The sequence below is a fragment of the Primulina tabacum genome, chromosome 6 (assembly GCF_025594145.1).
Source record: "Primulina tabacum isolate GXHZ01 chromosome 6, ASM2559414v2, whole genome shotgun sequence".
Taxonomy (NCBI): domain Eukaryota; kingdom Viridiplantae; phylum Streptophyta; class Magnoliopsida; order Lamiales; family Gesneriaceae; genus Primulina; species Primulina tabacum.
In genome coordinates this window covers 39,742,179-39,760,269 of record NC_134555.1, presented here as the reverse complement: position 1 = coordinate 39,760,269, position 18,091 = coordinate 39,742,179, and the positions used below count along the sequence as shown (strand labels likewise).

The 18,091-nt window shown below is 32.8% G+C and overlaps 3 protein-coding genes across 4 annotated transcripts; 1 reads left to right on the top strand and 2 right to left on the bottom strand.

Annotated features, from left to right (window-relative positions):
- The first annotated feature begins 1,980 nt into the window (after nucleotides 1–1,980).
- LOC142549479 (zinc finger protein CONSTANS-LIKE 5-like) lies at nucleotides 1,981–3,424 on the top strand. The gene is made up of 2 exons (XM_075658443.1): nucleotides 1,981–2,774; nucleotides 2,859–3,424. Exons 1-2 carry the CDS (start codon nucleotides 2,064–2,066, stop codon nucleotides 3,225–3,227), a joined length of 1,080 nt encoding a protein of 359 aa, XP_075514558.1. The 5' UTR covers nucleotides 1,981–2,063; the 3' UTR covers nucleotides 3,228–3,424.
- Nucleotides 3,425–6,795: 3,371 nt separating this feature from the next.
- Nucleotides 6,796–10,164, bottom strand: LOC142549477 (putative alpha,alpha-trehalose-phosphate synthase [UDP-forming] 11). Its single transcript, XM_075658440.1, has 3 exons — nucleotides 7,801–10,164; nucleotides 7,453–7,726; nucleotides 6,796–7,373 (listed from the first exon to the last, which is right to left on the bottom strand). Exons 1-3 carry the CDS (start codon nucleotides 9,792–9,794, stop codon nucleotides 7,080–7,082), a joined length of 2,562 nt encoding a protein of 853 aa, XP_075514555.1. The 5' UTR covers nucleotides 9,795–10,164; the 3' UTR covers nucleotides 6,796–7,079.
- A 2,376-nt stretch (nucleotides 10,165–12,540) lies between these two features.
- LOC142549476 (uncharacterized) lies at nucleotides 12,541–15,072 on the bottom strand. Of its 2 annotated transcripts, none has more exons than XM_075658438.1 (5): nucleotides 14,862–15,072; nucleotides 13,986–14,101; nucleotides 13,144–13,257; nucleotides 12,937–13,038; nucleotides 12,541–12,838 (listed from the first exon to the last, which is right to left on the bottom strand). In XM_075658438.1, the coding sequence occupies exons 1-5, from the start codon at nucleotides 14,926–14,928 to the stop codon at nucleotides 12,794–12,796; spliced, it is 444 nt and encodes a 147-aa protein (XP_075514553.1). In that variant the 5' UTR covers nucleotides 14,929–15,072; the 3' UTR covers nucleotides 12,541–12,793. The 2 variants fall into 2 exon arrangements, with proteins under 2 accessions (XP_075514553.1, XP_075514554.1); XM_075658439.1 differs by having other exon boundaries at nucleotides 13,986–14,061; nucleotides 14,862–15,059.
- Nucleotides 15,073–18,091: the final 3,019 nt, after the last annotated feature.

The following is an 18,091-nucleotide window of genomic DNA, read 5'->3' as shown; positions in this document are numbered from 1 at the left end:
ATGCTATGTTTATTTTCCTATGTGAAACACTTCCCACTTACCAACTATTGGGCATTGCTTGTCCAATTTCCCATTTAATTGATATAAGTCCAATAGGCCTCTTAGTCCAACACTCGTAGTCCCACTCTAACTAATAACTAAAATATTGTTCCAAATGGACGAAACAAGTAAAATGTGAACATTGATCTTTTTGTTTCAATGAAATTTATTTTTAATTATGTGGCTCTACCAAAATATTGAAAAATTGTTTATTTAATGTACTCATCTATATACACTGGTGTTAAAAGTAAAAAAAAAAAAAATAAAATTCTCGTGATCTCACTTGATGATTCTAGCCACCCTTACATCTTTAAACATTACTTTCGGTTTGATACATGATATTATAGTATCCAATTATATTATAGTATCTAATAATACGAAGAGTGGGTCTCTTGTGAGACAGTCTCATGAATATTTATACGGGTCAACCCTATCGATATTCAGAATAAAAAGTAATAATCTTAGCATAAAAAATAATATTTTTTCATGGATGACCTAAATAAAAGATATTTCTCACAAAATACGACCTGTGAAATCGTCTCACACAAGTTTTTGCCTTATATGAATATGATATTTTATGTAGTGCGATTAATTATATCAATTAATTTTTTTTTTTTTTTTTTTGTGTTTATGCTGTGTATTGTTGAGCTGAATTCCAATCTTAAAACATATAAGTTATTTATGTAGTGCGATTAATTATACCAATTAATTTTTTTTTATGTTTATGTTATGTATTGTTGAGCCGAATTTCAATCTTAACTATGTTCAATCTCTGAATATATATCACATAAATAATTGTGGCCAGAGAGTCAAATAGATATGGAGGAAAAAGTATGAGCTCGGGTTGGACGACATACTCGCATACACCTTGGTTATTCGAATTGTTATGAATTCGAATTCTAACAAGTGTTTTTTTTTTTTTTTTTTTAATTTCAGATTGATCACATATGAGCTTCAAAAACGTCTTTGATACAAAAAAAGGCTTTTGAATGGAAATTTGTATTGAAACACCTTCCTTGTGAATTCAAGGAAAAAAATGTATTTAAATCTTCAATGCTTATAAATTTCATACCTACCCCTTCTCGTTTGATTGCTTTCTATATCAATGAAATATAAATTTGTATTTTACTGTACATTTATATTGTTTGAAACTGAATCAAAGGCATCTTTATATTTAAAAAAAAAAAAAAAAACCCCACAAAAACTTTTAAAATCCGAAAAATTTCTACAAAAACTTTTGAAAAAATTCGTAGAGAAATTCCTACAAAAATCTTTAATTTGGAAGCCTACTTTAAAAAATAATAATAATTTGCAATCTTTTTTGAAATAAAATAAATTATTACGATATAAAATTTATTTTTCCAATCCTGTCATGTAATATTAATGCAAAAAATTTATTTTTATAATTAATTTGATTTATATTTAAATATGAGTATGATAAAAAATAATGAAAAATTATATTATAATTTTAAATTATTATATTTAAATAGAATCATATTATAATTATGAAAATTAATGAGAGATTAAACTACAATATAAAATAATATAATTAAAAAACAAAAATTATAGAAAAACTCAAATGAAGTTTGAAATAATGAAAAAAAAAAAAAAAAACTGACACCGATTTGTTTATATTATAGATATTTTTAATAAATAAAAATAGATTTTTAAAAAGAAAAATAGATGCATAATTAGAAAAATAGAACTAAACGATATTTCAAAGAATTCCAAATTGTGGGCCCTATGCCGGTACCTATAACTGACAACAATAGTTGCATATAAAGAAAAATGTAATATATTTAAATTGAGTTATAAAATATATTTAAATATATAACTTTTAGTCTGGTCTTAAAAAGAAAACATTTATGTGGCTGAAAACATATCCACGTGTCCAGAAATAGTTCTATCTGTGACTCGGATATAGATACACACTCTGCTCTGGTAACTGGCACCCATACATCCCACTATTTCACGCTTACTCATCACCATCATTTTCCAAGAGAAGATCCAGATTTACAGCTGAAATGTCCATGCATGGAGATGGAGAACCGGGGACCAAGTATTTTCCGGCGGCCAGGAGCTGCGACTATTGCGAATCAGAGGCGGCGCTGCTATTCTGTAGGTCTGACTCGGCCTTCTTGTGTATCGCCTGCGATTCCAAGCTGCATGTTTCCCATACAAAACACGAGCGTGTCTGGATGTGCGAGGTGTGCGAACAGGCAGCTGCTGTCGTCGTCTGTAAAGCTGACGCCGCCGTGCTTTGTTCCGACTGCGACAGCGATATACACTCTGCAAACCCCCTAGCCTGCCGCCACGACAGGACGCCGGTGGTTCCCTTTTACGAGAATGCCGAATCTGTTGTCTTGAAGTCCACCGCTGCGCCGTTTGTGCCCATCTATAACCTCAACAGCAGCAGCGGCGTAGAACAGGCAGACCTTTTGACCAACGCATCTTCATGGATGCCAACAAAACTTCCTGCTGAAGGCCCGGACGTTAAATCCATTGAATTCTTGTTATCTGACTCAGATCAGCTCCTGGATTTCGAAATCTCTCAGCAAATCTCGTCACACCTTCTCGGCGATTGTGTTGTCCCTGCACAAACAACCACCAAACCGCCGGTGCCGTCTCTTTCACCCCAGAACTACTCATCCGATAACCGACTCGAGATCGATTTCACGACATCCAACGTTAATTCTTACAACAGCAGCTACACCACCTCATCTCTAAGCCACAGTGTAAATTTAATACATATTATTTTCTTTTCCATCCAAGTTAAATTGTCAGTGATCCTCATTGAATTTTATTATTTAATATTTCAGGTCTCATCATCGTCCATGGATTTGGATGTTGTCCCCGACGGTACCACCCTGTCGGACATATCGTACCCTTTCCCGAGCAACGTCATAAATTCCGTGGTCGATCTTAGCGGAAATCAAGGTTTCCCTTCCTTAGGACTGGACAGACAAGCCAGGGTGTTGAGGTACAGGGAGAAGAGAAAGAATCGAAGATTCCAGAAGACCATCCGATACGCTTCCCGGAAGGCGTACGCCGAAACCAGGCCAAGAGTCAAAGGCCGGTTCGCCAAGAGAACCGACGGCGAGCTGGAACTGGAAGGCGAACCGGTTTTCATCTCCGGCTCACCTGATTATGTCTTCGATGCCAGATACGATGTCGTTATGTCGTTCTAATTCGGAAGATTGAATTAAGTTTATTAATAATATTATTATATATTATAAAATATGAAATAATTGAACGCCATTCCTGCGTCTTTTCTGTCCCATCGTAAATTTCAGGACAAGTGGCTCCTCTTCCTTCATTAGGCAATGATTTGGTCAACTTTGCTTTATTTTGAGTTTCCCTGTATGATTATTAAAGTGAAATTGTGTATATATATATATCAAAAATTTGTTTGAGACTGATCTCATAGGTCGTATTTTGTGATACGATTATTTTATTTGGGTCATCTATGAAAAAATAATATTTGTTATGTCAAAAATATTACTTTTTATTGTGAATATCGGTAAGATTGACCCGTATCACATATAAAGATTCGTGATATCGTTTCACAAAAAATCTATTATATACATACGTATACCTTCAATTAAATATGTTTGACAAGATTTGGACGGTTACCAAATCAGCTTAACAGCGTCCACACATCATGATTTAGCAACAATTAGTTCCAGCTTCAAACCATACGTTATTAATACGCAATGAATTTGAAATTCGGCTTTATTGGTATATGAAGAGAAACGCTGCGAATGAAATTTCTTTTTTTGTTGTATTTTTGGATGTATTTAAAGATATGTAGTCAAACTTTGAGCTTAACGAGTTTTCGATAGATGAAAAAGACTTGTCGAAATATGATGCAATTTTCCATTTATATTTGTTTCCAAGCGTGGAATAAATCAAAGCTGGGTGTTATATTTTCTTTACTATATTTCTTACAACAATTAGAATATCTTCCTATGTTTCATTAAAAATGTTGTCCAATCAAAGATGTCATTCAATAAGACATGTGGTAGGGATATAATATAATAAAAATAAACGTGGCAATTTATTTTTAATAATACCGAATAGCTTAATAGATTTGTACCTTTCATTCCTGATTATCTAATTTTGATATAACATCAAAGGCTAATTTTTTTTTTTTTTGGCAAAAATTTGTGTGACATGGTTTTACGGGTCGTATTTTGTGTTAAGAGTATTATTTTTTATTGTGAATATCGATATGATTGATCCATGTCACAGATAAAGATTCGTGAGAAGGTCGTATACTCTTATCCAATATTTCACTTTGATTGATTCTGGCCAACTGTCGGTGGAATGCCAATGCAGCAATCAATTGTAGATTTGATTATTGTGCTAAGAAAATGGTACGGTAGACGTGAAGTTCATGTGGGCTGCCCATACTATTGCATAATGGGACCAGTGATTGTCGGGCGTAGCCAAGTCACTTTCTAATCTAACAAAAGATTGCTTATCTGATTGTCTCCAACTACGTTTCAGTAAAGAATTGGATTTTACGAAACACGACATTTCCAATGATACCATGTTACAGTGGACTTGGACTTGTTTTAAAACTTTAATATGGTTTCAAGGCGTATTCAAAACCGCTCGATAATGATAGGATCTTTATCTTTGAGCTCGATCAAAATATAATCATGTTATGACAAGTGACAATGCCAAGCATCGGATATGTCCACGGATTACTTATTACCCAATATCAGTATTCGAAAAATTACAAGATCAGTACACCGTAGTCATAGATTGAAAATTGTTGTTATCTTAAAGGTTGAAATGCAGCGAAACCAATTGGCGGGCGGGCACATTGACATTGGTTGTCAGAACTTTTTGAGAGATCATCCTACGACCTCCGAGGTTAAATTTCACTTTTCACTCCCTTCAAAACTACAACAAAAATCAGGGACATGCTCTCGTATTTGCGGCAAACCGTGAAGCCAGTAATGTCAGTCACCCCAAGATTTGATGATATTGACTGGCCGGGTAACGGACTGGAAGTGGAACCCCTTCCCCATCTTCAGCTTCATCTTTTGTCTTGTCCAACCTAAGCGCCTCCAAACGAGCAAGATCCATGGCCATCTTTCTCCTCTTAGTATACCGTCTACACGCCACCTGGATGAAGCAGCTGGCTGCCCTTGTAATCCATTATCTTAATTAACTTATCATCAGTTTATTATGAACCAATTAATTGTCATTATCAGTTAAATAAATATCTGCACTGAATTACTGTATTTACATTCTTTCAACTTAAAGTTGCATATATTTATCTGATTCAACAACAATTCATACGACTATTATTTGTCTACATTTGAACAACGGAAAGACAAACAATGTTATATAAGATAATCATAGTTAATTGCATATATCAAAATCTTTTTAGTAATGAAATCAATTTATTAAGAAAAAAATAATACAGGTGAATGAGGCTCAAAATATATTATAGATTGTTGGGTGCAATTAATTGTCTCTAGTGAGTAGATCAATCGAACGTGACATTTGTGATGTTATGCGATTTAAAATATTCGAGTTGCACTGTTACCACTAGTCTATAACTTTTGATAAAGTCGCATACGTTCGATCCTACATATTTAATTTATGTTATTTGTTTATTTTATATATGTTGCTATTAAATTTATATTATCATTTCATTATTATATAATTATTGTTAATGAAAAATTAAATATATTAATAATTATTTTATTTTACTTTTCTTTACTTGTCCAATTGTGAAAATCTCAAATCATCTACATAAATCGAAAGATTTCTTAAGGACATATATTTAAAATCTAATATCATAAGACATATATGGAAATTGTATTATATATTATATTTATTAATTTTAATTTTCTAACCTAATTTTTTCTTAAGTTAATGAGTCAATTACTGTGAATGTCAAATTAAATGCTAGTATTAATCAAGATTTAAATTTTATAATCATTATTTCTCCATATAATTTCGTTGAAACTCACAAATGTTCCAACTTATTGGAATTGTTATTTAAAGTATTGTTATATTGCTAAAGACTTAATTGAAATATTTGATATTTTCTTCAAATTGCGTTTGAAATCATAGTTTTGCCCTTCATTTCTTCTCAAAGAATTGCACCTGGATAAATGCAAAAGGAACAGAGAACAGTTCATTTTATTACTTGTTTGCTTGTCGTTTTCTTTTTATTTTTCAAGTGTTATTTCATCAATTTTTTTTCCTTATTGTACTTATTATTTACTTCTAGTATATATATTTAGCGAGATGTGCAATGACTAGTAGAAGATTTGAATTGACATATGATGTATTATTTATATAATCTAATTTTTTAAAAAAAATTCTTAATATATAGTGTGTGGATGAATAATTTTTTTTTTTTTTTGTTTCAATCCATATTATTTTATATGTGTTTTGTGTATTATCATTCATTAATAATACAAGTTTTTGATATTGAATATATATATTTCATATTATATATAATTTGTATCAACGTGTTCATGCTAATTATTACAAGTGCCTCCGTTGTAATAATTCCATCTGAAAATGGATAAGCCAACAATATATATATATATATTTTCTTTTATTACCCATTTTTCTGGGGAAAAAATAATGAAAACTCGTACTTTAAAATAAATATGAGTATTAAAGAGAAGACAATTACTCCTTCCCATACTATTTCTGAGTGCTTCATTAGCTAGCTTTCCGCCGCAATAATGAATACTTACATCAAAATATTAAAAAAAATCATCAATAATAATATATATAAAACGTGGAAATAATTGCGAACTTGAAAGAAAATATACATCATGAGAGACGATGATGTCCTAGAAAAGAAAACTGATTTTATAATTTTAATAAACATATAATTTAATATTTTGTTGAGAATAATTCTTGGCCAATTAATGTGAATTCTAAGATGCTATGTTGCACTAAAAATCTGTGATCTTCTGTACAAAGCTGCATTTCCATCGATCTCCAGTTCAATCTTCGTTTCGAGCTGATTATGGCTTTTTATCCACCGCATTTTGGCTTCAAACTAAACCAGATTTCTGTTCTGATGCGAAAGCTGAAAGGCCCTGAAGCATTTCGATGACTTCAAATGTGTCGTCTAGATAATATTTTGCCATACTTGGTTTCTGGCCGACGGTGCAGGCGAATACTTCTGCTGCAGCAGGCAATACTCGGTTGACAACCGAGCTTGCTATAGCCTCGAACATGTCCTCATCGGATCTGTCATCGCCTATGCACAGAACAAAATCTGCCGGCTGCCCTTTGATCTGCATCGTTTCTATTGCATTCTTTACCACCATGCCTTTGCTCACGCCCTACAAGACGTCATTTCGCTTGTCAAAAATTTCTGAAGATCGAATACAAATGATCAAATACATTATCCAATATACATACCTGTGGTTTCACCTCGACTATTTGCTGGCCACGTTTTACAACCACGGGATCGTTAGCAAGCACGCTCTCCAAGTGATCAAGAAGTTCTTTCGCTTGCCATGAACCAAAATCAGGATCGGCTTCTTGATGGTGCCAAACTAAGGCACTTTCCTTAATCTCAATCCAAGAACCATCTGTCGCCTCCGTGTAATGTTCCATTACCGGTAACACAATCTTTCTCCAATCCAAGTCAACTGCTAATCCGCAAGATTCCCATGGAGAAACTTTATTCCACCTAGTTGCAATTAAAGATACAAATTTAGCAATGAAATACAGAAACAAACCCATCATCATATCAAATTTCCTCACCTTGTGAAATAACCATGTTCTGCTGATAGCCCAAGCCGCTCACATTGTGAGAACCACTTCCCCAATGAATCCTTTCCTCTGCCACTAACAATAAACACCATATTTTTTGGGTCACTGCATAAATCGTTCAAGACCGATATGACTTCAGGGCTTGGTGTTTTGTCCACTCTATCTTGTGGCATCACAGTACCATCATAGTCGAGAAGTATAAGCCTGTTCTTCGTGCTGTTATATGCAGCAACGATATGTTCCACAGAAAGTTTCCTGAAATTCGGACCCAATGCAATTACTCTCGAATTCAAACCGAATCCAATACCCCAACACCTCTTGTTGTATTGCTCAGCACAAGCTTTCTCAAGATCCTTATCGAAACTCCTAGCCCAATAGGCAATGTCATGCGACAAAATGTACTTGTAATGCTTCTCGTGGTGCAACTCTTTCTCAGAGTCGGTCATCTTGATTCCTGAAACCATGGCCTCGGTCACACTATTAATATCCCAAGGATTTACCCGGATGGCACCACTGAGGGATGGAGAACACCCGATGAATTCTGATACTATAGCAACACTCTTCCTAGGTGTGGCAGAACCGTGAAGTCCTAAAGCCTTGTCTAACTCAGGGCTGCCTTGTCTAGATACAGTGTACTTATATGGCATCAGATTCATTCCATCTCGAATGGCATTAACCACGACACATTCTGATATGGCATAATATGCGACTTTTTCTTGAGAAGACACTGGCCCATTGAGACAAACAATTGGCTCATACCCCGGCTTACCATGCTTTTGATTAACCTCGGTTGCAATTTTCCTCATCTCATTCTGAACTTCTTGAATATCCTCCCCTCGACTCCTCGGTGCATTCATGATCTGAACTAAAACCACACGTCCCCTATAAATGGGATTCTCATCCAAAACCAGCCCCAATGCCATAAACTTCAAACTTATCCCCTTGAACATGTCCATATCATCTATACCTAACAACACAATCTTCCCATCATATTTTTCCTTTAATTCCCTTACTTTATTCGTGGTATCTGGTAGTGCCATGAGAGATTGAATTTGACCCATGTGAACCCCAATGGGGAGGATCTTAATACTAATAGTTCTACCGAAGTAATCCAGTCCAATATAACCCCGCTTGGATTGGTAGTCCAATCCAAGCATCCTACCGCAACAAGACAAGAAATGCCTAGCATAATCAAAAGTATGGAATCCAATGAGATCACAATTCAAAAGAGCCCTCAAAATCTCCTCTCTGACAGGTAACGTTCGATACATTTCCGACGAAGGAAAAGGAATGTGAAGGAAAAATCCGAGTTTTATCCGATGATACCTCTTTCTCAAGAACGTAGGAAAAACCATGAGATGATAATCATGCACCCAAACATAATCCTCATCTGGATTAATCACTTCCATAACTTTGTCAGCAAAGATCTTGTTCGCTGATACATAAGCCCGCCACCAGGCTTTATCAAACCCGACCCCATGATTCAGTGACAAAGGCAGCATATAATGAAACAAAGGCCACAAATAATGCTTACAAAAACCATGATAAAACTTGTTAACCAAATCTGAGGACAAGAAAGTCGGCACACATTTGAACTTATCAAATAATAACTGAGACACCTCTTCTTGCTCTGATAAATCAATATCCACTGATAAACAGCCCACATGGACAACCTCCACATCCGATGAAAACCCATCCCTCAATTGCAAAGTTACGGCATCTTTATCCCAATCAAAGCACCATTTTTTACCTTGAGAAGAATCTTTGTAACACTTCAAAGGCAGCTGGTTGGCCACAATTATTCTCCTCTTTTTACTAACAGGAGAAAATGGATAAGATTCCGGGCTCTCAACATCATTTTCACTTTCACTTACAAAATCTGAAATGATCCCTGGTACGGAAATCACTTTCGGAATACGGATTCGGTCGCCAGTACCCGAATAGTCCTCAAAATTCAAGAGATTAAAATAAGATCTCGACAACATGATGAGAAAAACAAAATCTTGGGATTTTCTTGAGTAGATAAAACAGAAAAACTCTCAAATGTACTTGAAACGAAACAAGATTAAGATTACACAATGGGTTTTTTTTTTTATATCATTTATCAGGTAATGTGTGTGTCAGCATGTTATAGTACACATGGGGCTAAAAATCGAAAGCTACGAGGTTGTGGTCATGGAGCTTTACATAGGAAGTAATGAGTTTTCGAATATGGAGATTTTCATAGATGCGAACAATAAATATTCAAGGCAAGTTTGAAATTTTAAAAATTATTATTATTTATTGATTTTTTGTTATTCAGCGGTGCTGAGGATAAGAACGAAGGAAGATGGATCGACTTACAAATATGGTACTCTGATCTACGTTAGTTTGAAATTTGACACCCAAGATTGACCAACCCACCTTTATATTGTGCGTGTGTGTGTGTGTGTGTATATATATATATATATTAGTATATAATAATGGATTATTTTAAACATATAAAGTTAATATGAACATGTAAAATATGATTATGTGTGAAACGGTTTAATATTTATTTAATTTTTTGGTGATATAAAATAACTGAAGTCCATATTTTCCTCCCTCTCAATCTTTTCCTTATTAAAGCCTTTTTCCCATTTTATTATCCATATATTCTTATTTCCAATAAAAAAATATTTAACTCAAACTTTTATCGGTTACCAAGTATACTTGTGCTATACTATATTTTAACCTATATATATATGTGTGTGTGTGTGAGAGAGTGTGTGTATTACTCCCAAAAGGCGTGCTTCGGGAGAAGACCGTGAAGTAATAATTAATTCACAAAGTTTGCCCATTTGGTTGTGACTTGTGTGTGTATCTGATTAATAATAATAATAATAATAATAAATAAATAAACAACTTTTATTTGCCGTATCCAAAAATGACATTCTTACCATTCAATTCTTATCATGCATGTTTCTTAATTAATATAATATTAGTACATTAAAATAATAAAATATGGAAAAATTTGTGTGAGGATTGAGACAGATCTCTTGTTTGGGTCATTTACGAAAAAGTATTACTTTTTATGCTAAAAATATTACTTTTATTATGAATATTGATAATGTTGACCCGTCTCACAGATAAATATTCGTGAGACCATCTCAGAGACCTATTTTACAAATACAAGGTAATGAAAAAAAATTGATTTTAAATTTCTTTTTCAATTCATTTACTCGCAAATCCTTTGTCATTGGTCAGACGATGCGTGGATGACCAATTTTTACTTTGACTAATTACCCACGATGGACGGCGAGGATGGCAGGGTGACCTTGCGACTTTGACTTTATGTTATCTAATTAAAAACTGACACGTAAGGAGAAACGTACAGTTGGCTGTTTTCAAAATTTGAAGTGGGATCCACTTTATCCAGTTTTGAATTTTGAATTTTATTTATTTAATTTTGTACCTACAAAAATATATTACCTCACGTGATTGTAAATTTCCAGTGTCTCTCCATTACACATCGGAAAATGAAATAGTGTTTGAAAAATGATAAAAACTCGGTGTGAGACGATCTTACGAGTCGTATTTTATGAGATGGATATCTTATTTGGGACATCCATGAAAGATTATTACTTTTTATGCTAAGATTATTACTTTTTATTGTGAATATCGGTAGGGTTCACATCTCACAGATAAAGATTCGTGAGACCATCTCACAAGAGATTTACTCTTGAAAAAATCATTAGAACTGTGCATTTTTTTTAAAATTTTAATTCACTTAATTTATGAAACGCATGATTGTTCCCATCACGCAGCTAATTAATTGATTATATAATATTGTTTTTTTGTTTGAGTGAGATTATCTACAACTACTTTTGAAATTACGTTCAAAAAAAGTAATCAAAATTAGTTGGTGAAGATGGTCTAATTTTAATAAATAGTATAGATAATAATCCAGAACAATTATATTTTACATAAAACCTTACTATATGTGAAACATATTTTATGAAAAAATTTGATCTGTATGCATCATATTCAAATAAATTATAATCCATTGAATTAGTCGGTAAAGTAAAATTATGAAAAGTATTTATGATAAAAGTGCTTTTTTTAAAAAAAAAATATAGAAACTTCGAAATTACGTTCTTCGACTTTTTAATTACTTATTGAAATTTATGCAGAAAAGAAACTTTGACTTTATTAACGTGTTTATTAGGTGTGGTTTACAAAGCTGAATTTTTTTTTAAAAAAAATGTGCACTTGAAATTCTTCCCACCCTTTGTTGATCAAGAAATGAATTTTTCTAACGTCAGAAAAATGGATTTGGGTCAATTCAAAGTTTTTTCTTTGTTGATGACTGCCATGCTCCCTTTCAGGAACTTGCATCTAGGGATAAATGAACCAGATATTATGAAAATTCTAAGCCTCGAATTAGACTCGGCTTGATTTGAAGCTCGAAAAAATTGTGAGTTCGGTTTAAATCAGGTTCCAATTCAAATTCGGTTCAAAATATTCGTAAGTTATTCAAACTATTTCTCGAAAATAAATATTTGAAAAACTCATGATCATACATGTTTATGTCTTAAAAATAAAATGTCAAGTTTTAATAGCGGCTCGCGAACTATCTATTAGTATAGTTTGAGATCGAGTTTTGCTCGGAAAAATTTCAAACACGTCGAGTTCGGTTCAAATTCGAATTCGAATTAAATATTTTTCAAATGGGCTTGAAAAGTTAGTTTACACACCTACGACTTACATCCATCGATAACAATGTATAAATAAATAAATAACATTCACGATATACATCACAAATGAACAATTTTATCAGAAGAAATAGTTTTGGCGTGCAAATGTAGAGTTATTTAGGAACAAGATATCGTCGTCACACATTTACAACACTGTAAAACAACCAAGAACTTCAGTTTCACCCTGCCATTTTCAAGGAATCAGTTTGGAGCAGAACCGATGAGAGTGATTATGTTAAAATAAGCTGTATATTAAACCCGAGCCGAAATTATCTCACAAAAAACCCGATAAAAGCCGCCCAGTATCCAGCCAACTGCAATAAGAACAAATTGAAGAAGCAAAACGACTCGAACTTTGTTACATTTACCAAGAAACATCCATCTTAGTGAACGAGTAAGGGTATGGTCTTACCTGAGCTATAATGCTTTTACCAGTTCCACCTTCAATGACCAATCCTACTGTAAGACCGATCATGGCCCAAGCACCATTGATTGCTTCAATTTGGCGTTGTTTCTGCAGTGACCGGGTCGAGTCATTGTCAAGAACATAGATATGGAACGTCTCAAACATGTATAACTAATAAAAAAAAAACTTTCGATAACATTATTATCAACTTACTCTGAGTTTCTCTTTTGCTTTGATTTGAGCCATTTGTTTTGATGCCAATCGCTTGGCTTCCAATGGATCGACCATGACCACTTCTTTCTTTGAATTTCCTTTGTCTGGAGACACCTATATGAGAGTCAAAAAGATGAAATTTTTGTTACTGATTAGCAAATATGATACTATCGTTGCATTTGACAGAAATCCACCTTTTACTGAAAGATACACCCCTTCAATTAGAAATTTATTTGATTCTTCATCCATTTTCAAGAGTAAATATATCTTTTATCATATAAAATAAGCAAAACAAAAACATAAAATGGTAATTCTTTCCATTAAATCAAGTACACGAACCTATACCAGCAAAAGTGCAAACTCACATGTCTCCATACAAATCACAAAGATTGACTCATAGCTCCACGAGTTTCCCTAGCTTTAACTAGCTCAAAAAACTGGTTTCTTCAAAACCTTCTTTGAAAAGAGGGGGTCCAATGACGGATATCAGCAGTTGAATAAGCAGCAAATGCTTGGTTTATTAACAAACTATTCCCTAATAAATGACCCATCATGCCTCTCGCTAAGGACAACTTAAGAACAAACTATATAGCATGAAAGCCAACCTCAAAAGTCAAGTGCAACTTATTTAGTATCGAAACAACAAATTAAGGGCTAGTTAGTTTTAACAACCTATTGACTCGGCTGGCGATAAAACAAATAATCATGTTCAAGCAATCTCTTCTAAGTTGGACACCAACATGCTGGTTGAAAGCCACCAATCACATACCTAAAAACCGCTTTGAGCATATTCAAACCATTAAATTGGTATTATACATGCAGAAGCCTTGGTTGGTGCATACATTTGGATTCGCCAATAGGATTGCTTGACTCCTTCGAGGATGCAGTCTCGTATCTTGTTTTCTTTTCAATCCCCACCTGCAAAAGGAAGGGGAATTGGAAGGATTGAAACTGCCAACTGAAAAAAAAAGACGATTCACTAAATTTTTTATTTAAATACTTATTAAAATCGATGCAGATTTCAATAAAGCTCACACGAGATCAGGTGATAAAATATTAGCAAGCATATTCTCAGTCGGACGGAGCAGTGGAGAGTGTTCCTAAGGATAACATCTTTCACTAATTAACTTACTATTACACTCACAAAATCTTAGTACAGCTTACCATAAAGATAACTAAAAGATTAGGTAAAAAAAAGTCGAAGTATAGAACAAAATATTAACTAACATATTCAGCAACAAAACGAACAGGGGCAATCGCTAACAGGGATAAACTTCACTTGCATATTTCGTGGCCCAAGAATCCTGGTCCACCCCTTCACATATTCCATTATATTGCAGTAAATACAACAAGCGGCTAGCTCACACAAATTCAAATTAGGTGAAAGCAATCCCAAAACAAGCCCTTTCAAGAAATGGGAATAAAAAAAGAAAAACTCAAAACTACTGCTGAAAATCAGTAATCAATGAAAAATATTCAGATCTCATCTCCAGTCGTACAAATAAAGATTACAAATTGGGCCCTGGGGAACAGATAGCCCAGCTCTTAAATTAACTTCAAGAACCACAATCTGCCGACATTTATGAGCCTAAAACCGTTCACCCAGTGTGCTCTACAAAGATTACAACTCAGGTCCATCCCCAAGCTCATGGGATGAACGAATAAAAAAATTGTAGGCTAATAAAGAATGGGCATCAGAAAATTGGCAAAAGACTTGCCTAAACGTAGTTGGAGGCAGAGAATTAGATGAAGATAAGCGGCGAGCGGAGAACACAACGGCCCCATCCATAATGGACAGTGTTAAAGAAGACAACATATTTCCTATCTTTTGGAGGAACGATTCAGATTTTATAGTTATAATGGCCGGAAGGATTGGGATTGGTTGGAAACGTAGGAATCTTTGTAGCCATTGCTGCAGTATGCTTGTAATAAAAATAGGACGGCGCAGATCAACCCAGTCGATCGTGGCCGTTGATATATCTAAAATAGTTGGGCTTATCTTGTGGTTTGTCAATCCAGCTGCGGATGAAATTGTTGTATTTTGGACTTTTTTTAATCTGCATTTGTTAATCAGTGTGATATTAACTCAAAATAACAGTTTTGTGACGGGTTTTTTTGTTTAACCTGAACAGTAAAAATATTGTGTATTAGATATTAGAGTAATTCTTTTGTGAGACGATCTCACGAATCTTAATTTGTGAGACGGGTCAACCCTACCCAGGGGCGGAGCCAAGGATTTAAAATTAGCTGGGGCTAGCTCCGTCTCATGATGTATTTAATAAAATAAATAATTATCTAAAAAATTTAAAATAAAAAATATGTAAATATTGACTTAATGAAAACATAGAACAAGAGTATTTAATATTTAATACATTCAAAAACAGTAAAGCTAAAACACTATTGAAGTTGTGCTCTGCGATTCTTCTTAGAATAAAACTCGTAAATTATTAAAGCATTATTAATTTTTTCAACCAAATCTCGTTCGATGTAGATTACCCTAGAATCTCCGAAAAACTCTGCTTTCATATTGTTACGAAGAGCTGTTTCAACAAGTTTCATTGCTCAAAAATTCCTACAAAATTCTATAAATTCGCATTTATATTTTCTATAGCATCTAAACATCCAAATAATCAATAATCAACACAAAAATCGACAATACCCAATATAAAATCTGAAAATTCGAAATAATACTCAAATAAATTCCAAAAAATTATCAATACTATCAATCGGCTCAAATATAGTATCTACAATCAACAATTTAATATATATCTATTATCAGAATTCAAAAAAACCAAAATACCCAAATTTCGTAACACTAAAATATGAAATTACATTTAAATTCGAAATCTAACTAAGAACAACAAGAACGAGCTGTAGAAAGTCTAACACTAAGATTTTCTCATGATTTTTGGTGAAAACGGCGATCGATGGGCGACGGCTAATTTCAAGACTACAAAGAAACTTCAAAAATTTGGTATTAAAAGAAAGCTTATGTCGTGGGCTTTCCGAATCTACAATCAATTTTGAAAACTGATGACCGATGATGAAGTTATGGTCATTTGAAGTAATGAAAATTGTGATAGTTTGAGATAGAAGAATAGATTGACGTAGACGTAGCAGGTAAGTGAAAAGAGAGAAAAAACATATTAGGCTTTGGGACTAATCAATTTTTTTTAAAATAAAACATATTTATTCTTTAAAAAAAAAAAACTAGGTGGGGCTGGAGCCCAACCCAGCCCCTTACATAGCTCCTGCCCCTGACCCTATCGATATACACAATAAAAAGTAATACTCTTAGCATAAAAATTAATATTTTTTAATGGATGACCCAAATAAGATATTCGTCTCACAAAATATGATTCGTGAGACCGTCTCACACAAGTTTTTGCCTAGATATTAAACTTGTCTAAGATGCTGTTACAAATAAATAACTTAAATAAAAATAATTCATGCTAGAGCAAAATAATCACTAAAAAAATTATTGATTTTACAATACCAAAAATGTTTATTTTATTTTTTAAAAAAATTATATTTCCTCTTAAGTTAAAAGAATGAAATTGCATTCCAAAAACAATAATAAAATAACTAAATAGTGTAAAAACTATGTAAAAAAAAAAAAACTAAAGCTACAAAACAAAATTTTCAATCAACGCTTTAATAAGTATTGTTGTCAGATGTATCCAACAGCCATTGCAACACAGTTGTAAATAATCGTATTATTCAAACAACGGCGTTCTAAGACTTAATTCTTTTTACCTCTCCGCTCTTTTGTATAGCATATGATCCTCATATTTATAGGCATGTTTTTTATACATACAAATAATTGTAAGACAACTTTTATAAAGAAATAAACATTTTTAAGCTTATCAAATTAAATCCAGAGTCAATACAAAACTCTTAATCAAATATTTAATAAAATCCTATCAATAAAAAAATTAAAAATAAATTATATATTATATCAAAGAATTATTTTTCCTTTCAAGTTTCATGTTATTATATATACGAAACTCACGAATTCGGTCCAATTAACGTCAAATTCTTAATAATTAAAATTCCTTTCACATTCAACTTTGGGTAATTTGTAGAAAAATACATCTGTCAATCATTTTTTTAAGATTCAGTACCTATCAATTTTTTTTTTGTATTTTAATACCTGACAAGTGACCAACTTAGTTTTTACAACATGTTTCAAGCATTTTTACTTTTTTACCCTTTTTAATTAATAAAAAAGTATATAAATCCCTATTTTTGTTGGTCTATTCTCTTTCCACTCATCATTCCCGATGCATTTGGATGACATGTACATTGAATTAAATATTTTTTATTTAAAAAAATTTCACAACTAAGCATTGAACTCTTTGAAATACTTAGTTTTACTTGTCAAATACTTAATTTCAATTTTAAAATACTTGATTCAGTAAATAACATACTCAAAATATGTATTAAAACACTAGATATTCGAATATGTAACGAAAGTTCACCAAGTGTTCGTATTTCCATCCAAGATCCATTTGGATGACATGTTCATTTCATTTAATTATTTTTTTGTTTTTAAAAAAACAAATTCGCAACTAAGCATTGAACTTTTTCAAGTAATTAGTTTTACTTGCGAAATACCTAATTTCAATTTTAAAATACTTGATTTGGTAAATGAGATACTCAGAATGAGAATTAAAATACTGGATATTCGAATATGCAACGCAAATTCACCAAGTGCTCGTATTTCCATCCAAGATCCATTTGGAAGACTTGTTCATTTCATTTAATTTTTTTATTTTTAAAAAAACAAATTTGCAACTAATCATTGAACTTTTTCAAGTACTTAGTTTTACTTGCGAAATACCTAATTTCAGTTTTAAAATACTTGATTTGGTAAATGAGATACTCAGAATAAATATTAAAATACAGGATATTAGAATATGCAACGTACTTTAAAAAAAAGAATAGG